The sequence below is a fragment of the Macaca thibetana genome, chromosome 2 (assembly GCF_024542745.1).
Source record: "Macaca thibetana thibetana isolate TM-01 chromosome 2, ASM2454274v1, whole genome shotgun sequence".
NCBI classification, from domain to species: domain Eukaryota; kingdom Metazoa; phylum Chordata; class Mammalia; order Primates; family Cercopithecidae; genus Macaca; species Macaca thibetana.
In genome coordinates, this window is record NC_065579.1 from 160,894,718 (window position 1) to 160,916,847 (window position 22,130).

At 39.7% G+C, this 22,130-nt stretch overlaps 1 protein-coding gene across 4 annotated transcripts in view; it reads right to left on the minus strand.

Moving 5' to 3' along the window:
- The window catches only part of SIDT1 (SID1 transmembrane family member 1), an 88,343-nt gene that overhangs the window by 31,003 nt on the left and 35,210 nt on the right, over positions 1 to 22,130 (minus strand). For 2 of the 4 annotated variants that reach the window (XM_050778788.1, XM_050778787.1), the window contains exons 4-10: positions 19,463 to 19,508; positions 15,816 to 15,917; positions 15,079 to 15,162; positions 13,880 to 13,967; positions 12,609 to 12,680; positions 12,093 to 12,186; positions 4,152 to 4,195 (exon numbers count right to left, since the gene is read on the minus strand). In XM_050778788.1, coding sequence (XP_050634745.1) covers positions 4,152 to 4,195; positions 12,093 to 12,186; positions 12,609 to 12,680; positions 13,880 to 13,967; positions 15,079 to 15,162; positions 15,816 to 15,917; positions 19,463 to 19,508 — 530 coding nt within the window. Of the gene's footprint in view, positions 1 to 4,151; positions 4,196 to 12,092; positions 12,187 to 12,608; positions 12,681 to 13,879; positions 14,029 to 15,078; positions 15,163 to 15,815; positions 15,918 to 19,462; positions 21,390 to 22,130 lie in introns of those variants that run through there. The other 2 variants (XM_050778790.1, XM_050778789.1) reach the window with 2 other exon arrangements.

The following is a 22,130-nucleotide window of genomic DNA, read 5'->3' on the forward strand; positions in this document are numbered from 1 at the left end:
TTACAGGTGTGAGCCACCACGCCCGGCCCAAATTTTATTTTTATGCCAGTTTCCTACTTATCCCAACTTAGTGTCACGTTCTGTTTCAATAGTTGAAGAAAAAAATGAAGAAAACCATCATCTTTGCAGATGGATGTAAAAGTAAAATTCCTCTAGAAGAAAAAGTTGAACAAGAAAACTGGAAAAAGAAGAGTAGAGATGTAGGAATAGAATTTGAGACCCCTGGCCACTAAACGGCCTGTGTTCCTTGAGTCCTCCACGTTCAACACTCTCCTTGTCTTATCTCCATCAGATCTTGCTCTTGGCTAAGAGGCTGATTCAGTAATGGCTCTATCCAGGGAAGGACTGGGTTGGCCATTTGGTTCTTAAATCTACAACCGATTAGGCTTGTCAAGCTCTTGCATTTGAGAAAGTAACCTCCTCTTCTGTTGTACCCCCAGTTCCTGGTGGCAGCTCAAGGGGTCCCGGAGGCCTGTTGGGGAGGCTTCATTATTTTTCTCAGCTGGTAACTGAATTTCTGTAGAGGCTCTTTAACAATTATGTGAAATGTGAGGTTTCTCTCTGATAAAGCCAGTGGAAGAAATGTTTTTGTAGCACAGAGCCTTTCTTAGATTCTCTAAGATTCTCACAGATGCCCTGTCTTTGGTATTAGGTGATGATTAGACAATGCAGGGTCCAGTCATTCATAGTACAGTAAAAAAGTCCCTGCAAGTCCCCTGGAGCAGCTCTTTGCCAACACTATTTCCATCTCACCCAGGCTCCAGGGTCTAATCTTCTTCATCACACGAAGTATGAAATACATTCTTTTGCTTTTTAGTGTAGTTAGAGCCAACATCGAGATTTTTACATACAGCTTAATTAAATGACTGCAGGCATATCAAAGAAAAACAAATGCAGAGTAGCCCACAGATTTTCTGAGTGCGTCCTTCGTAACTCCAAAAGAGCTGCCACCAATTTGGCAACCTGTAGGGACCTGATTCCATTTCTTCCACTTCAGTTACGTCTAAGGTGAAAGCATTAGGCTAAGTTCCATAGATATCTAGCTCCACAATGATGTGGGGAGACACCATATTAAGTCTAGTGGGATCCTCTTCCCCTTTCAGAAGCTGCTTCTAGCATTTTCTCTGGACATAAGCACCCAAGGCATTTCCTGTAACTCTGAGCTCTATTGAACTTCCTGTGCCCCATGGTCACGCTGATCCTGGCCTTGGGAGAGAAAGACATTTCTGTATCCTTGTTTCTTCCCTGAATGTCTCTCATTAGCTTCCACATATGGTCCTTACTTGCCTCTGTCTCTTGCTCCTGGCTGGTTTCTCGATGCTCTGTTTGGGATGCCTAAAAAAGTCACTGGTTCTTCCCTTGGGCAGAGCTTGTCTTCTGCTCTTGGTTTAAGCGTCTAGGTCCTGACTCACCAGTGGTCATGACATTGGGGGCGATGCCATCATTCCCTGTGGCCTCTCTACATTACAAAGGTTCCTTATTTTCTTCGTATTTCAAAGCCCTTAGCTGGCATCTTATTTAGGTGTCTTCATGTGTTTAGGTCCATGGTTCTCAAACAGGGGGAGGTGGGGACACAGTTTTGCCCCCAAAAAGACATTTGGCAATGTCTGGAGGCATTTTTCTCCCGAGACATGGTCTTGCTCTGTCACCTAAGTTGGAGTGCAGTGACGTGATTTCAGCTCCCTGCAGCCCCAGCATCCTGGGCTCAAGCGATCCTCTCACGTCAGCCTCCGAAGTAGCTGGAGCACAGGTGCGCACCACCGCGCCCACCTAATTTTGTTTATTTGTTTTTATAGAGACAAAGTCTCACTATGTTGCCCAGGCTGGTCTCAAACTCCTAAGCGCAAACAATCCTCCCACCTCGGCCTCCCCAAATGCTGGGATTACAGGTATGAGCCACTGTGTCAAGCCTGGAGGCATTTTTAGTTGTCCCAAGGAAGGGCAACTCCTAGAATCTAGTGCGTGGAGGTGAAGGATGCTATTAAACATCCTATAAGATACGGAATAGCCCCCAACAACAAATAATTATCTGGCCCATAATGTCAATAATATTGAGTTTGAGAAACTCTGGTCTTAAAGAAGAAGACCTAACCTTAATTCTAAAAGTAGGTTTGTCTGATGTGTAGGTAAATCTGTTCTTTGCAGTGACTGGTTTAACAATAAGTGTATGATTCACTCTAGGCCAATAAAACACAAGAAGTTGCTGAGGGCTTCTGAAAAGGTCCTTCCCTCTGGTGTTGTCAGGTGAAGGTGTGAGCCTTGACCCATCTCACTGCCAGCCCTGGGAGTAAATTGAAGCCAAGGGAATGGCAGGGAAATGGACCAGAGCCACCGGACTCATCAATCCTGAAGTACATATTTTGGCTCAACTTCCAGAGCTAGGAGTCTCTTTCTTGATTAAGCATGTTTGAGGTATTTTTTTTTCTTGTTACTGTTGTTACTTACACCCACATGAATCTTAACGATGCATCTTTACTCTTTCTGCTCACTCATGTGTTTCCGCTTACCGTCAGAAGGGTACCTCCAGCTCTTAGATAATTTTCAGAGCCTCCCTGAACCTGGACAATGATCTGGCTCAAGTCCCAGCTTTGTCCACTTATGCTTCAATGTTCAGCAGACCCTTCTGAATACAGAATTCCTTTAATACATATTATTGTAATAAAATGACTTTACTCATACAATAAAAAATAACAGATTATCCATTCAGAGGCTACCCAATGGGATTCAATCGACTGGATGTAAGCCTAAGTTCAACTAGGCCTAAACTAATCACAAAGCCTGGAGACACTGTAGGAAAAAAGATGAGATCCAGACAGCAGACAAATTCATTTAAATATTTGATGACTAAAAGGGAGAGGAGCATTTAGAATTTTAAAGCCGTGAGAGCAGGTGTTCTTTTACAGTTTTTTACACTGACAGCTGAATGTTTATAAAACAAAGTGCTTGGGTGGCTGGAAAAACAGACATGCTGACATTAAGGAAGACAAACATTAAAAAAAAAAGAGCAAACTCTCCAGCAAAGGGAGCAATCATCCTGCTGGAGGGGTGTAGCGGGTGAGTTTGACTCTTTCTAAGATTCTGTGACCTCATTTAAGTGTGGAAAACACTAAATATCTGCTATGTATGACTTAAAAACCAAGTTCCACTTCATATTCCTTTTTAACCAAATTCTTGCTCTGTGCCTAATAACTTATGAACACTGAGTTTAGGTTTTTCAAAAATGAGGACATTTAAATTTTCAAGTTTGTTAAAAAGATCAGGTCATTGAATTCCTTTGTTCAAACTCTCAGAGTGGAGGAAAAGGTGTAGTACGATCACTGGAGAGTCAATTACTCTGGATTCCCCCAAGTTATTATACTCTTTATTATACTTGCTAGTGTCAAGGATTTCAGTTTTCTAGACACTTAAAAAAGCCTCCGTTTCAGTTTGGGAAAAGTAAACTCTGTATTAGAGTTGGCACAATACATTCTTACTGTTGTTCACAAATCAGCTTTGGGATATGAACAATTATGTATGAATTAGGTAGGAACAATGATGTCCTCGAAAAGGTGAAACTTTTAAAAAAGATGAATGGCTGACCAAAGGTCTGTGATTACAAGGGACACTCCTAGTAAAGGTTTTTAGTGTGACCTCCACGTCTCAATAATTATCAACTACAGCAACAGTCTCCAACATTTTTGGCTCCAACATTTAGGGACTGGTTTCATGAAAGACAATTTTTCCACAGACGGGGGTGGGAATGGGTTATGGCTTTAGATTCTCGTAAGGAGCATGCAACTCAGATCCCTCGCATGCACGGTTCACAACAGGGTTTGCTCTCCTATGAGAATCGAATGCTGTCACTTATCTGACAGGAGGCAGAGCTCGGGTGGTAATGCTCGCTCGCCTGCCACTCACCTCCTTCTGTGCAGCCCAGCTCCTAACAGGCCACAGACCAGTACCAGTCCACGGCCTAGGGTTTGGGACCCCTTGAACTATAGAATTGGTTTTCACTAGCTCTGCTTTCCAACTGCAGGCTAGATTACTCTGTGGGATAGGAATCAAGGGATGGTTTGTAAATTGCAAAAGGCAGAGAGGTAAAAGAAGGATGAAATGGGATATTGCCACACTATGCGACACCATTTTGAATTGAAACCAAGCATTGCTCTTACCATCACTGGACCCAAAGCTTCCATCAGTGGATTTTCTGTGAAACCTGCAAACAAACACATACACATGCTCCTAAGACAGCAAAAACCTCAGCATTTTACATTGGTTCCTTATAGATTTTGTTGCAGATTTGTCTACTAGGGTCTCTTCAAAACATGTCTTTGGGGCCAGGCGCGATGGCACACGTCTGTAATCCCAGCACTTTGGGAGGACAAGGCTGGCGGATCACAAAGTCAAGAGTTCGAGACCAGCCTGGCCAATATAGTGAAACCCTGTCTCTACTGAAAATACAAAAATTAGCTGGGTGTGATGGCGGGCGCCTGTAGTCTCAGCTACTTGGGAGGCTGAGGCAGGAGAATTGCCTGAACCCAGGAGGCAGAGGTTGCAGTGAGCTGAGATCATGCCACTGCACTGCAGCCTGGGCGACAGAGTGAGATTCTGTCTCAAAAAAAAAAAAAAAAAAAAAAAGAAAAGAAAAAAAAAAAAAAAAAACAAAACAAACAACAACAAAAAAACACATGTGTTTAGATATGGAGAAATTGGAACTCTGATACATTGCTGGTGGGAATGTAAAATGGTGCAGTCACTTTGGAAAAGTTTGTCAGTTTCCCAAAAAGTTAAACAGAGTTACCATATATCCCAGCACTTTCATTCTCAGTCATATACATCGTTTATTCATTCATCAGTTTTCAGATGTAATTCACATACCATAAAATTCACCCTTTAAAGTGCATAATTTAGTGAGTTTTAATATTAGATTGGTGCAAAAGTAATTGTGATTTTGCTTTCAAAAATAATGGCAAAAAGGCAATTACTTTCACACCAGTCAAATACATTCACAAAGTTGTATAGCTCCCACCACTATTGAATTCTAGAATATTTTCATCATCCCCAGAAGAAATTTCAAACCCATGACCAGTCACTCCCCATCCCCTGGAAAACACTAATCTACTTTCTGTCTCTATAAGTTTGCCTATTTTGGACATTTCATTAAAAATGAATCATATTATATGCAAACTTTTGTGTCTAGTTTCTTTCAGTTAGTATAATGTTTTCAAGGTTCATCCATGCTGTAGTATGTATCAGTACTTCAGTCTTTTTATGGCTGAATAATATTCCATTGTATGGATATACCACCTTTCATTGACATGTTTGCACTTAATGGATATTTTGGTTGTTTTCATATTTTGGCTGTCATGAGTAACACTGTTATGAACATTTGTGTACAAGTTTCTGTGTGGACATATGTTTTCAGTTATCCTGGGTATATAGCTAGGAGTGGAATTGTTGAGCATGAGATAATTCTATGTTTAACTTTTTTTCCAAATTGTTATTGACAGTGGCTGTATAGCAAAAACAGTCTTTCATCTCCAGAGTCTTGCTCTGTCGCCCAGGCTGGAGTGCAGTGGTGTGATCTTGGTTTACTGCAAGCTCTGCCTCCTGGGTTCACCCCATTCTCCTGCCTCAGACTCCCATATGTCTTTCTTTATGTCAGTACCAGAATCCTGATGACTGCAACTTTGTAATAAGTTTGATATCAGAAAGTGCAAATCCTTCAACTTTCTTCTTTTTTTTTCAGGATTGTTTTGGCTTCTGGGTCCCTTTCATTTTCATATGAATTTTAGGATCAGTTTGTCAATTTCTGTGAAAATGCCAGCTGGGACTTTGCAAGGGATTGTGTCGAATTTGTAGTTTAATTTGAGGAGTATTGTCAAGTATATTAGTTTCCTACTGCTGCTGTAACGAACTCACAGACTTAGTGGTTTAAAACAATACAAGTTTATTATCTTACAGTTCTGGGAGTCAGAATATCAAAATGTGCCTTGTATGGCTAAAATAAAGGTGTCAGCAGGCCTGTACTTCTGGAGGCTACAGGGGAGTATTCATTTTCTTGTCTTTCAAGCTTCTAGAGGCAGCCTGCATTTCTTGACTCATGGCCCCTTCCAACCTCTGCTTCCTTTGTCGCATTTCCTTCTTCTGCCTTTGACCTTTTTGTCTCCTTCATAAGAATTCTTGTGATTACCTTAGGTCCACGTAGATAATCCAAGATAATCTTCATAACTTTGTCACATCTACCAGTTCTTTTTGCCATGTAAGGTCACATATTCACAGGTTCTAGAGATTAGACATAGACACCTTCTGGGGACCATTATTCTATCTGCTGCATTATCTTAGCAATATTAAATCTTCCAGTCTATGCACATGGGATGTCTTTTCATTTGTTTAAATCTCCTTTAATTTATTTCAATGACGTTTTGCAGTTTTCAATGTACAAGTCTTACACTGAATTTGTTAAATTTACTCCAAAATCTTTTATTATTTTGTGTGCTTTTGTAAATGGAATTGTTTTCTTAATTTTATTTTTGGATTGCTCATTGCTAATGTAGAGAAATACAAATGATTTTTTGTATATTGATCTCATGCAATCTTGTTAAACTCGGAGTTTCTTTTTGGAATGATGAAAACATTCTGAATTAGATCATGGGATGGTTATGCAACTGTGAATATACTAAAAATCACAAAATTGTGTACTTTAGAGGGGTGAATTTTACGGTCTATGAATTATATCTCAATAAAGTCATTATTAACAAACAAACTATACCATTTGGGAATGTCCATCAAGAATTAAAATGTGAATTATTATCTCCAAATGAAGTTGGAGGGTGTGAGAGGAAAGTTGGGGACCAGAAGTGCCCGTGTTTTGGTACATTCTCTTATTACTTCCAGATGGGAACTCTAGAAGTTGCATATCCTGATTTTGGTATGTTTGGTTGCAGAACTTCTCTTCATAGCTCTTTTGTGCCTAGACATACCAAATTCCTGAATGGCAGGGGGCCTTGGCTTTTGTTCTCAACCTGAGTCACTCTCTCTCCAGATCCTTTCATGGCTGGCTCCTTCTTGCCATTCAGGTCTTGGTTATGAGAGACCTTCCCTGCCAACCAAATCTACTCGAAAGTAGCTTCTCCAATCCAATCGTTCTTTATCATACCAATGTGTTTTTTCCGTCAGTACCTGGAATGATTTTCTTTATTAGTTGCTTACTTGCTTGTATATTTCTTCCCTCTAAAATGTAAGCTCTATCACAGCAGAGATATATACTGTTTCATTCACTATAATATATCTCCAACTTCTAGGGTACAGCTGGCACATAGATGATCACTAAATATTTGTTGAATGAATGACGCATATCTTTAAGGAGAAAAGTTGGTCAGGTGCAGTGGCTCACGCTTGTAATCCCAGCACTGTGGGAGGCCAAGGTGGGTGGATCACCTGAGGTAAAGAATTCAAGAGCAGCCTGACCAATATGATGAAACTCTGTCTCTACTAAAAACAGAAAAATTAGCCAGGCGTGGTGGCACGCGCCTGTAGTCCCAGCTACTCAGGATACTGCGAAAGGAGAATTGCTTGAACCCAGGAGGTGGAGGTTGCAGTGAACTGAGATCGTGCCACTGCACTCCAACCTGGGTGACAGGGTGAAAGACTACAGCAAAAAAAAAAAAAAAAAAAAAAAAGGAGGGAAGTTGTGATTTGGCTTGACTCTCATAACTGGCAAATAAGGCTGTAGTGAAGTTCCTTTTTAACAATTTTAGTTAACGACTGACTGGAAAGCAATTGTATGTACTTATAGAAAATGATGTTTTGATCATGTGTTTGTATTAACAGGCTTTACCCATGATTGCACTAGATTTTGGAACTGACAAAATTTTTCATTAGAGGAGTTAAATGATTTACAAAGCTAGGATAAGGCAGGTGGTATCTAGTGAATAAAGGAAAAAATAGCAAATGAGGGCTGTGCTAGATTGATTGCAAAATGGCTGCACCTCACCTTGTATCCAGCTCCTTCAACCAAAAGGTAGAGTCTACATCTTCGTTTCTTGAATCTAGACTACCCTCATGACTTATTTTGGCCAACTGAATGAGGGGGAAGTAACATTGTGTTAATTCTGAACCTGCATCTTCAGGAGGGCTTGCACTCTTCTGCTGTCTCTCTTGGAAACAAATAAGCCCCAGCTAGCCTGCTTCAGGATGACAGACAAGTGCAGCTGAGGCCAGCCCAGAAGAGCTAGCTCCTAGTTGAGCTGCCAGTGGACCACACTCTCTGATCACACCCTCCTGGGATCTCTCAGCCCAGCCCAGATTAGCAGAACCATCCAGCTGACCCATAGATTTGTGAGCAAGCTTTAACATGTTTTGCTGTGTGCCACAGATTTTTTTTTTTTTTTTTTTTTTTTAATGTAGCATTCTTGGGAGGCTGAGGCAGGAGAATGGCGTGAACCCAGGAGGTGGAGCTTGCAGTGAGCCGAGATCACGCCACTGCACTCCAGCCTGGGCGAGAGAGAGAGACTCCATCTCAAAAAATAAAATAAAATAAAATAAAATAATATAAAAAAATAAATTGTAGCATTATTGTGGTAATAGATAACGAATACAAGAATCAAAGGGAAGGATGAGTATTCTGGATTGGGCAGTTTGGATTCAATGTCTGGCAATGTGATTGTGAAGAACAAGTAAGAGAACAAGTATGCAGTGCTTGGTCCAGGACCTGCACATTCATCATGGGGGGCTTCATAAACACATGTTGAATGGACTGAGGCTGGAGGATGGGAAGGGAATAGTGTTTAGTTTCAGGCTAATACAGTATGAAGATGCTTTGGATTCTTACTTCCCTGATGGCAGGGGCCATGTCTCTGATCAATGTTTTTTATCCTGATCTCATAGCATGTACTACAAACCCCATAGGTACTCGTAATAGGGTTTAAGGGACTCATCAAGTAACTGGCATTATCCTGAGATGACTAGCTTCATATGGTTTTACAGAAAACTTTGTTATTTTGCTTAGTTAATGAAGGAAAAGTTCTCCAATTAGAGCATTTTTTTCCCTCAGTCTATTCTTCTATTTAGAATGCCAAATAGTTCTTACATTTCGCATTTCTATTTCCACTTTGTCTATATTTGGAGAAATCTAAGCTGTGCATTTGACTGTAGCAAAATAATCTGTGGCTAGAAGTTTCCATAGAGCCTTATACCACAGCTTAGAAAAACTGCTTGCCTTAGTTGGCTAAATAACAACTTCAGAGTGATTGATAACCAGCTATTAGCTTAACTTGTCTGTTTGTATGTTAACTATGCATACTAGCTAACTAAAAAGGAACACTCCAGTTTTCTAAAATCTAAAACGTCAGGAGTAGAGACAGTCTTCCTATGAGAGGCATAACAGAGGAACTTCTTTCCATGATATTGGAACTCATCCAAGGCAAAATTGGAAGCGTTTTGGACCCTTTTCAACTTAGATCCTTGCTGGGGTGCCAGGCTTTTGGTCTGGCATTCTTGGTCAGCGCTGTCATCTCTCATAGGGCTTGACCACTCTAGACCCACTTTGATCAGCCTGCTTCAGGCCTAAGGCTCTGGATCCAGACTGCTTGAGTTCAAATCCTAGCTCCTTCATTTACTGGCTATGAATTCTTGTTACAATTGCTTAATCCATCTGTGCCTCAATTTCCTTAACTGTCACTTGGTGATAATAATAGTACCCACTGTTGGGGGGCATCAGATGAGATAATCTATTTAGAGCACTTGCCATGAAAGGCAAATGGAACCATGCTTTCTTTCAAATGTATCATACGCTGCTTTCTTTCAGTGAATGGAAGAGTGTGACACTAAAAGGAGTTTGTAAGCAAACATCAAGAAGAAGCTAATTAGAGCACAATGCTTGGCTCACAGCAAGTACCTGCTAAATATTAGTAACTCTGATTTGATAAATTAAGTGAGTTGCTAATCAGCTACTGCATACTTTCCAGGTATAATATTCACCTGTAGCCTGGGGGTTTTGTTTTTAACTTTTATTTGAAAATAATTTCAGATTCATAGAGAAGTTGCAAGAATAAGAACACAGAATACCAATATACCCTTTAAATAGATTCAACCAATTGTTAGCTTATTACCTCATTTGCTTTGATCATTCTCACTCTCTCCATAAAGATGTAATATATATGATATATACGTACCAAGATACACACACACATATATACACACTTTTTTTCCTGGACCATTTGAAAGTAACTTGCATACAACCAAGACCTGAACTTTTATTCCTAAATATTTCAAAAAAATATTCTCTTACATAACCACAATACAGTTATCAAATTCACAAATTTAACATTGATGTGATATTCTTATCTAATCTACTATCTGTATTCCAGTTTTGTCAATTGACTCAATAATATCTTTTATTGTATATTTTTCTGCTAGTATAATGTAAGATCCTCATTGAGATCAGGTATTGTCTTTAGTTGTAACATATCTTTAGTCTCCTTCAATCTGGAATACTTTTATAAATTTTCTTTGTCTTTTATGACACATTTTAATGGAATGTTTATTGTTGGAGGTTGTCTGATTTTTCCACATGATTAGATTCCAAATATGCATTTCTGGAATGGTGCAAAAGTGACATTGTGTCCTTCTTAGAGTGTCACTTCTGGAGGCACAGAATGTCCATCTTCTCCTTGGTGATATTAATTTTGATCACCCTGTCAATATGCTTGACTTCTTACTGTATATCTACTATTTTTTCCACTTTAACTACTAAGCAATTTGTGAGGATACACTTTAAGGCCATGCACACATCTTCACCCTCATCAGATTTCTGCATGTTAGATTTGACATTCATCGATGATTCTTAAGCAAATCTAGTCTTTAACATGATATTTGCAAAATGATGATTTTCCAACTCCGGCACTCCTCCATATTTACCAGCCAGCTTTTGTCATTTTGCTGTAGTCAAGAGTTCTTTCTGCCTTCTACTACCAGTATCTGCTAATGGCTCCTTTACCAAATGGGTAGCTGTTTTCGTAAATTTGTTGAATCGCTGAATGTGTATCCACAGGTGTTTAGGCCCTTCCTTCCTTTATCAACAGGGACTCAGACATTTTTATTTTTTCCAATGGTCTATAATGCATTATTCCTAATAATTTTGGTGTTCAAATTGTCCCAGATTTGGCCAGCAGTCATCTACTGTGTTTGAAGGCAATATCTGAACTCAAAAGTTTCATACAGGTCATCGAGGCAGTTTTTTTTGAGTCAGAGATAGACCCATATTCTTAAGATACGTAGTTGTATCACTGAGGTAGCCATGAAATCTTTCCATGGATGGAGTTCATTTTGCAAATAGTCTCAAAACTCCATGCTGGCTTTGTTTTCTTTACTTGTTCAAGAAGAGAAAGAACATTTGTTTATTGTAAATCTCCTGCCATTCTTTTGTAGCTGTTTCACAGAGAGGGCCACAAAGAACGGAATTCTCAAGGTTCAACCCCACTGAGAGAGGGAAGGAAAGCCCTGTGTCATTAGGGGCTCCAAACTCTTGGCAAGGGAAATTTCCTTGGTCAAATTACAGCACAATTACCTCCTTTTTCCCCCCAAGGGACATTTTACTGGAAAATCGATGCTACAATAGCAGGAAAACACTTGGTAATGTTGTATCAAAGAACATTACTCCTGCTTTTTGTTGCACCTCAAAATTTATTTTAGGCATTACATTTACTTTTTGATAGAATGTTTAAAGCTGTTTCTAAATCTACATGTTAGGAAAAACTGACCATCTACAGTGAGTATTTTCTGGTCTAAAAAATATACATGTTGCTTTTTTGTTGAGTTTTAATTAACTAGGAAAATAACTGACACTCTACCAGCACCTATTATGTGTGTGTTATTGATATAAACACTGCAGTTGTACATTTTGTGGGGTAAATTATTATCTCATTTTACGGATGAGGAAACTGAAGCACAGGGAGTTGAGCAACGTCTCCAAGGTCACGAGGTATCCAAGGTCACACCGCTAGTGGCTGAGGGAGATTTGAAGCCAGTCAATATGGCTGTCAAGTCTGCGCTCCAAGCGTTACACAGAGACAGGCACAGGGGATTAACATTTCTGGAAGTGATTGACCTACCTCAGATAATGAACAAACACAACAAGCAGGCATCCCAAGTAGAAGGACAGGAAGATGAAGACACTGAAAAGACTGGATTTCACATAAACAGATTCTGAAGGGAGAGAAACAACTTTAGTCAGGTCATCCTCTGTAGAAAAGAAGATTCTGTCTGAGACAGGACAGCTTAAAGGGCCGCCCTCCATCATATTGATTCTTAAGTCCTAAGAAATTTTTATTCATAGCAAAACTGCTACTGGAGGTCCCCAGACATCATCCACAGTAGCTACCGTTCACAGTGATGACTTCCCAGTAGAAGCTGGGAAGGGACTGCCTGTCTACAACTTCATGATTGAGGTCCCTTTGTTTTTAGGAGGGATGTGACAAAATGCTCTGATTCCCTTTTCTATTTCTAAGGTAAATATACTTTACTTTTCTTATGACAATTCTCTCTGGAAGGATGACAGTAATATCAAATGATATGACTGATTTTCCGACACAGGAATCTCTCCGATGCATTCTGGAGCCAACACTGACCTTTAACGGAAGGAACAATGGTCACTTCGAGGTTCTTCTTTCGCTGTAGATTCCAGGTCTGGTTTTCCTTTTCTGGTTTAAAAAAATAAAAAAAGAACAAAACACAATGAATCAGATAATGATTTTTTGGGTCTCTTATCTGAACAATTGTTCAAAAAAGGTCCAGAATTAACTCTGATTGCTGAATGTTATTTTAGCAAGAACTGGAGGAATATCTAACTCCCAAACCTTCAAACCATCTGAAATCCCTTTTGGTGAAGGAGGCTAGCATTAGACTATCAATTTGGCCTTTGCTTGTGTGCATTTTGGTATCACTAACAGATGCAGTGATAGATTGCAGCCTCCCTTCTCCAGTGAAGAGGGGTGGACCCTTCCCCTGATATCCACAGACATGTGAAGAAAACAGCTGTGAAAACAGAAGCTACCTCTTCCTTTGGTTTGTATGTTTCTAGCCAGTACAATTTTTTCCCTCTTATATAGTCATGAAAGGGCTTGTAGTTTACCAAGGAATATTTGACATTGGCAAAATTTTGGAGCCATGTAATTAAGAGGTTAAAGAACATACTAGGAGAAATTTCACCTAAACATTCATACCAAGGAAATGATGTTACAATCAACAGTAAACACACTTTGTGTTGGTCACATGTGGTTAATCACTGGCTAGTGGTCTACGTTTTCAATCATCAGCCTATTCTGCCCTTAAGGTAGCTACTGGGTAGTTAACCATAACTATCTGTACTATGCCTAAGAGCTCCCATACCCCTTATTATTGGGATAAGTTGTTGCAGTTGGCTTTCCTACTATTTTTCAAGGTAAAATTTTTGGCAACTGAGATGGAGAATGCTGAATTTTTCTTGTCCATCATTGTGGAAATGATGACTACTGATAAATGTAAGTAGTTACACGGCTACTGGCTACCACCCCATCTTAGGAAATGTACTTTGATCGCTGTGTAAGATCATTACTTCGTGATAGCAAATATTTGTTGAGTAAAGGGCCAATCGAGTGAACTTATCTTCCATGGTCTGAGGGAATACAATGCTTCAAAAAGATGAAACGCACTAAATGACATTTTGTAGTATCAATAATACCTTTAGATCTGTTACTTTCTATCTTTTGTTTTTTTCTCAAGTATCTCTCAGATGCCTTTCCCAGTCATACTGATGGAACCAACCCTTGCTTAGTGGGAACTAGAGGGAGGTTTCAGCTTCCCTTGCACTCCCTTCCTTCAGGTTTTTCTAAGTAGCCAAGTGTTCCTCACTAGCTCTTACCCTGGATGAAGAAAGATCCTCCACAGGCATAATCTTCAGGCTTTATCACAAATACCACGAAGAACTGCTCGCCTGGAAAATCCTTCTTCTGCATAAGACATAACAACCTTATGATAGGTGGTAAGAAAGAGCTAGAAGGGAGAAAGTCCCTGGGGGTGGGGGCAGAAAGAAAGAGGAAAGAGAAGAAAAATAAAGTTCACCCCTGCCCTCTAACTCCTTGGAAAGGACTTTCACATACCTGTGATCAACTCCAGATTATCCACTCTGAGATAATTGTTATATCCAAGAAATTAAGGTAAATAGATATACATTTCTGATTTCAATCAATTTTGTGCCTATTTGAGTGCTTAGAACTTTAATAAGCACCATACAAATAATATGTGTATAGCCTATGTTTAATAACAAATGCTTACATGTTAAGTTTTTATTTTAGAATCTAATGATAAATAACTTTTCTAAAATTGACACACTCAGCAGTTGAATAAATAATTTAGGTTAGGGAGGCAAAGGACTCAGTTATCATCTTGGCTTTGAGTTACTCTAAGTGTGTTTCTCTATGTGCCCATTTCCTCATCCATGAATGAAGTGCGGTTGACAAGATGAACTTTAAGGTCCATTATAGTTCTACAACCCTGTCTTTAAAAAAAAAAATCATCCCCAAACTTCTGGTGTCATGTTCAGCCCAGTAAGAAAATGACTTTTTTTTTTTTTTTTAAATTTCAGGCATAGATATATATCGTTTTGTTTGTTTGGTTGGTTGGTTTTTGAGATGGAGTTTTGCTCTTGTTGCCCAGGCTGGAGTGGAGTGGTGTGATCTCGGCTCACTGCAACCTCTGCCTCTTGGGTTCAAGCGATTCTCCTGCCTCAGCCTCCTGAGTAGCTGGGATTACAGGGGTGCACCACCACACCCAGCTAATTTTTGTGTTTTTAGTAGAGACTGGGTTTTGCCATATTGGCCAAGCTGGTCTTGAACTCCTGACCTCAGGTGATCCTCCTGCCTCGGCCAGCCAAAGTGCTGGGATTACAGGCATGAGCCACTGTGCCTGGCCAGACATATTAGTTTTTAAACCAATCAGAAAGGAAGGAGATCCTAGGCACATCATGGATGGCCATCCCTTTAGGATGCTGGCTCAGTCAGTACACTGACTATCTATTGAGCATTATCATTGGCAACAATGCCCACAGAAACAATGTCTCACCTGTAGTGTGATGGCAGCTTTCTTAGTCATGGACTGATAGACACCATTAAATTCCACATCGTGGTCAAGATCATACACCGGGCACTGCAGCATGCATGAGGAATAAAAAGGAAAGCATACATAATGTCATGCAATGTCCTGCCACACATAGGTCCTGTCAGCATCTTTCTGCTTGGATCACAGAGCAGGGGATCCTTATTAACCAGAAACAGGTAAAGTTTCCCCCCTTGAACAGTCATGACATAGTCTTCCTAAGACTTGGGGCCTCGTCCTCTAAAGTCAAAGTCACGTTATATTGAAGAGAACTATAAAACTATTGTCTTAAAGTGTATAACACTTTTTTCAATTTTCATTAACATCTCAGGAGACAGAAAGAACCCAATGTTACAATAAAAATTTAAAAACAGAACAAATGGTAGGGTTCAATTTTAGTTTTCTTGTGGAGCCCACAACTTGGTCTTCCTGGTTCTTTGTTACAGTCCTTCCCTGCTTCCTCCCTCCTTTCCTTCTTTGCTTTATTGATTTTGGTGAAGACTTAACTATTCTTTACCTCTCCAAATTAGTGTCTGCAAACACAGTCTGCCCACTCGTACTCATAGATACTGTTCGTATTGTTTAGTAGTTTTGGAAGGGAGATACCCAGTAAGAGGATGGCATGCTTCGCACCCTTCTCTTTCATTTGTTTTGGAATAATATAATGCTCTATAGTAGAAGGTTGGGAAGTTACCAGCACTCACCATGATATTCTGGACTGAGACAACAGAACATGGATAAGCCATTTCAGACACCACTTTAATGACAACTGAGTCCACGTCTTTGGGAAACTTGTATAGAAAATACTGAGAATAAGAAAAAGAAAGACACAATTTATATTTACATGAATGGGATTGTTTCCTCTATTAGGCACAAAATTTATATGTAAATCTCAGTGAATCTCCATTAATGAGTTCAGTTAGCTCTTCATCTCATACATAATGAGCAACTAAATCTGTGCAGGGCTGTGTGCCAGGCATTAAGAATATAGCAGTAAACAAGACAAAACAGCCATTTTATGCAATGTTGCTATTTCTTTTTCTAGGGTAAAAGAAATAGTCATTTATTTTGTTTCCTGTTTAAGAAGCATCCTGCCCCCTTCGAATTAAGGATAAGTGAGACATAACATGTGATAAGATTCACTTCTGTGTGGTCAGTGTGACATGTGAAAACTCCATACTGAAAAGCAGATAAGCCTGTTTTTCAACAATTTTAACCACCTTCCCATAGGCAAGAATTTGCACTAGACTCATCCTCCCCTTTGCCCTTTTGATCAGGAAACTTGTTGCTGGCTGAGATCTACTGAGAACATACAGAGATTCAAAGATCAAGTCCCATGTAGAGTCCCCAGAAATATGTTCACAATTTTGGGCAGGTTGAGGTGTCTTTTAAAAGTATTTTTCAAATAACACCAGATTTAGGAAACATTTTTAATTGAAAGAAGTTGTACTATTTACCCATGTAGATTACGAGTCCACTGGAAAAATATAACTCTAAGTTGTAAACTTGTTCTTAATGATGAAGAAAGGGGAATTCTGCCAAATAATTATAAACTATGATAACTGGTTGAGAAGCTATATTAAGCCTGTGATTAAGATTTTGAGAAAAGCAACCAAAACAGGCTCCCAAATAAGACTCTAATAAATCTATCATGTACAGAGAGGCAAAACAAGTTAAAACTTAGCTTTGTATTTCAACATCTTTTTTCCTAACCCTATTTTGAGTACCAGGACAATAAAAATGAAATCCTTTTCAATAATCCAAAGCTTTCTGATGGGGAAAAATTATCTCAGAATTAAGGAGTGTCATTAATGATGCAATTGGAAGTCTATCCACACCTTACAACAGATGGCAATACCCCCAAGAACCCACTTAATTTTGGAACTCGACTCAAATACATATAATACAGGGCTCTTCAACAGATGAGGAGTCTGGAATTCCCAAGAGTGTTCTTGTTTCCCAGGAAATCCATACTTTGTAACTCAAGAGCATTACTATGATTACTGTTGGCAATAATGAGCCTCATATATGTTCCCGTATATGATAGTAATTGGTTTTGTGCAAGCAGTAAACACCCACTGAAAGTATTAACAACTTTATCTGCAAATTACCTTAAACCCCAAATAAATGTTTTTGACCCCTGCCTGACAATCCACCTTTACCAGAAAGAAGCGAATGACAAATACCCAAAGCAATGGCTGGAATTTAGGCTGAAAAATCACTATCTGGCTCCTGGCTACCTCCCCAGTTTCTGCGACCTGCTTCTAACTCCTGGAATAGAGGCAGACAGTGATTGACACAAGTTATCTGAGAATGAGCAATCATTTGGGTGAGTTTAGAGAAAAAGAAAATATTTCCTGTAGTCAAAGAGGATACAAAATATAGGTGAAAATGAGACTAGTTAAGAGTAAAGTAAGACTTTCATCGATATCAAGGAATTTGTTTTGTTTTATTAGGTTTTTTTTTTGAGACTGAGACTTGCTCTGTTGTTCAGGCTGGAGCAATCTCGGCTCACTGCAAACTCCACCTCCCGGGTTCACGCCATTCTCCTGCCTCAGCCTCCCGAGTAGCTGGGACTACAGGTGCCCGCTGCGATGCCTTGCTAATTTTTTGTATTTTTAGTAGAGACAGGGCTTCATTGTGTTAGCCAGGATGGTCTCGATCTCCTGACCTCGTGATCTGCCCGCCTCGGCCTCCCAAAGAGCTAGGATTACAGGCATGAGCCACTGCGCCTGGCCTGTTTTATTAGTTTGTTCTAAGTATATTTTAGTCCAGTTTGGGGTTTAGATGCAAATTATTTAAATTTTTTTTTCAGAGATAGGGTCTCACGCTGTCACCCAGGCTAGGCTGCAGTGGCACAATCATGTATCACTGTAGTCTTGACCTCCTGGACTCAAATGATCTTTCTGTCTCAGCCTCCTGCATAGTCAAAGCTATACGTGCAAGATTCCATGCCCGGCTAATTTTTTATTTTTAAAGTTTTTGTAAAGACAGGGTCTTGCTCTGTTGCCCAGGCTGGTCTTGAACTTCTGGCCTCAAGTGATACTCCTGCCTCAGCCTCCCAAAGTGTTGGGATTACAGGTGCAAGCCACCACACCTGGTCAGTATATCATATTTATTATAGCTCTGTACAGGACTGTTAGACTATACTATTCCTGTAGCTAGAATGAAAGTTATTCCCCCGCCCCCCCCGCTTTTTTTAGGTTTCTCTCTTTACTCCTACTAATTAGTGCTTGTAAAATATTTCTTGAAATTAAATAGTCAATAAATGTTGAGGGTGGTATATTAAGGGCCTTTGGCCCTCTCCTGCCACTGGGTGGCAGTATATATGCATTGCGGAGACTTTCACAGACAGGAAGTTTAAAAGGTGTGGGAGTTGGTTCATTCAGGCTTGGGAGAGCTGATTGTGCATTAGTCACTTCCCAGTGACATCACAATGGGAGCTTAAAATCAGTCATAGTGGAGGTATTTACACCACAGAAATGGGCAAACACCACAAATCAGGGCTTTCTCTCTGAAAACCAGTTGTGAACTATTTACCAGCACAACAGTGATTGTAGTATATTTACGACAAGTCCATGTTAATCCCAGTTTTACTACTCCAAAGCAAAGCCTAAGTAGCTATTTATGACCAAAGCTATATTACAGACTAAAGAAAACATACAACAAATAAACTTGTTTCAAACATGCTATTATATAGAGTTTTGTCTTCAGAAGCTTATGAAAGAAAAAAGGAAGGTAACTAGAAATGACACGAGAAAAACAGCCTGACTTAATCCAAGTTTTCATGTATTTATTCTATTTGTGTTTATGGTTTAATGCAGAGCACAACAAAAATATCTAATTCTCCTAATATTTTTTGTCAACATTCTGGCTCTTTATGAGAGGAGAAACTAATTTATTACACTTATAACATTGTAAACATTAAAATCTGTCTTATTTTCATTGTATTTCCAGGTTAATTAATTGTTTCTGTATCTCTTTGGTGTCAGCCTTTTACTCCCTATCCCCACTACCGCTTCCCAGCTATCGGGTTCATAATGGCAGAAGTTGTGTCTCTCTGTTCTTCATCTTTGTGTCTCCAGCACCAGGTGCAGTCTAACGAAGTTCTTGGAACACCTGAAAACAAATAGCATGCTGCCCATTTTATATCTATTAAAGTGATATGATTAAATATTATGTCTAAAATTCCTGTAACACAAAGAATAAAGTGGAATACGAATATACTTCAAGTTGTGAAAGGTCAAGGGCAACCCCACATGCTAACTCTACCGTGGTAACATGGTTTCACTAACAGGAAGGCAACACCAACGCGTAGGATGTTGATAACTCTTGGAACCCATTCACTTACCTGAGGTTGGGAGGGGCTGGCAGTAAAGTGAAAGGCAACATTTGTCCTGAGAAACGTAAGTGGCAGAAGGGAAAGGGGAAAAGTGAGAGAAAAGTATAAGTTAGTGAGCAAAAATTATTTATTTAAAAGAAAGCCATCTTAAAGTAGACTCGAGGAGAGCTTCACCCTTGGTGAGGGGAGTTCTCGTCCCATGAAACTGACGAAGCAGACTGCATGGGGACTTGGTGGTTTCAAGGCTCAAGAATGACCAGACTGGGGAAGGGGATTATTATTTTTATGTCTTTAAATATCCATGAAGCCATATCTATATAAGGTAGTTGTTTACTTTTGTAGCCACTTTTGCCTTGGGACTCTCTTGTGCTTGATTTTACAGTCAAGCACAGGGTTTAGGTAACAGAAGTGGGCTGAAGGAGAGAGGAAACCCAGGTTCAAGGTCCTTTTGGATACTGTAGATACTATTTCAAAATAATTTTGATGGACCCATGGCAAAATGGATCACTTTTTACTAAACACGGTGAATAGATAACCACATGGGATGGTGGCTAGGGACAGAAACATGCCCTTACTATCCCCAAATAGCTCCCTGATTGCTGCCACACTGGCTGAAATTCCCCAAGATTTAGTTCCCTTTGGGTTAGGCATTGCCTTCTAAGACCCTCCTTTAAAATATAAATACCACCAAAAGAATATAATGAGGCTTTTTTCTCTTCAATTAGTAATTTACTGTGAATTACATTATTAGATACTTTCATTCTTCCATGTAAGACAGCAATGATCTAGGCACTGAAGAAAGGAGAGTGTGAAGAGATAGGAAGCATAAATTGGTAGCATAGAGGGCTGTCTGCCATGAGCATCTATGAAACAGTTCAAGTGTTTGTCACAAAGACAAATGTGGTCTTCTCTATAGTTTTATAAGGACTACTTTGGGCTTTTGCCTTTCTGGCTCTTGCCTCATCGTTAGCCATGAAGATCATGCACACAAGTCCACGGCAGTCTCAGACCCCCAGGCTGCTGAACCCCACACCTGGGGGTGCATGCTCCTGCCCCTCCAATGTGCCCTGCTTTTCTGGGCATCTGAACTTGAACTTCTGGGATTTCTCATTAGCTTCATCCCCTGGGGCTCTCTGAAGATTTTTTTCTCTCCACTCTTGATTTTCCTTTCATAAAAATTAAATACCTGTTTTAAAATTAATGATTTCTTTAGAAAGGGCATTTCAAAACATTTAAGCAAGAGGTGTATAATTAGAGGTGTTATTTAGAAGTCATAAAATTTGAGCACTATTTATAAAGGTAATGACCACAACTTAGGCTGTCATCAGGCCGGGCTCGGAATTTAGCTCACAACAATAGATGTAATTTTTATATATCTACTTGTAACAGAAATCATAATCAATGTTGAGGATTGTTTCTTCTGAAGCAGAACTGAAAACTTCTGTCCGTAAGTCGCCTAAAGGAGCCAAAGTGAGTGTCAAACCCAGTTATGTTTCTGCTCCAGAGAATCTTTGGCCAGAGAGTCCTTGGCCAGAGTTGGGACCTGTGATACTGTGTGTGGGCTGGGTAGAGCCTTTCAGCAGTCTGGGAGTGTCTCCTGCTGTTACCAGGGCAACATGAGTCCTTCAACTCTCTTTGTTGCCAGATCAGAGAACAAAGAGGACACGATTTTCTTGGCTGGCGACATGACTTCTCCTGACTCTCTTATCTGCACCCTCATCTTTCAAGTCCACCGGTTTTTCGTGACAGCATGAAATTTGCAGAAGCAACCCATATTTTTTGGCCATTTTAATTTTCCCCATCATTTGAGTTTCAGTCATAATATGAAATGGATGAAGATTCGATATTCACTTTCTGTTTTGTTTCTTGTTCTTTATGTTTTATTTGCTAGTACAATGCATGCAAGCTTGTAAAACATGTTACTGTGTTTAAGACTATCATTTATGTCCGTACTTTCTCATGAAGTCGGCAGTATATGCAAAATAAACACTGTATCTGTTGCAGGTGAAATATTCTGCTTCCTTCCACATGAACCCTAACAGAGGTGGGGAAGGTTTATTTTATTACAGGTCATTGACAACAGAACAAAGCTAACTGAAGCTCATAGATTGTTAGTTTTAGAGAAAGAAGTATAACAATTTCAACTGATTTGTTTTAAAGATGAAACACATTTTAACCTGTTTATGTTATGTTTATTTGTTAAACATAAGAGGCTAAAAAACAATTCTGTTTCGTTGTGTTGGCTATTTCAAGAAAGGGGAGAAGGGCAAAAACCCATGGACTTGACAGACAGGGGTGCAGATAGGGGAGTCAGGAGAAGAGGCAGAGAGGGGCGCATGGGTGGGGTAGAGAGAGGGAGAAGAAATATAGACAGGAGAGTAACCAAGTAGAAGAAAAATAAAAGAGATGGGACGAAAGACTATGTAGAAAGAGAGGCAGGACAAACTTTCAGTAGTTTTTGAGGTGAGTACCAGAGAGCACTGTGAGAGTCACAGCATCTTACACATCTTGATTAACAAGCCCCTAGCACAGAGCACAGTGGACGTTCAAAACCCCTCCTTTGTTTGTTGAAGGAAATGATATGCTATTATTCACCTGAACTATGAACTTCAGAATGTCATTCCCTGTTATCTCCTGCCATCTGCCATGAACTCCCTTCAGGACTGTAGCTTTCCCA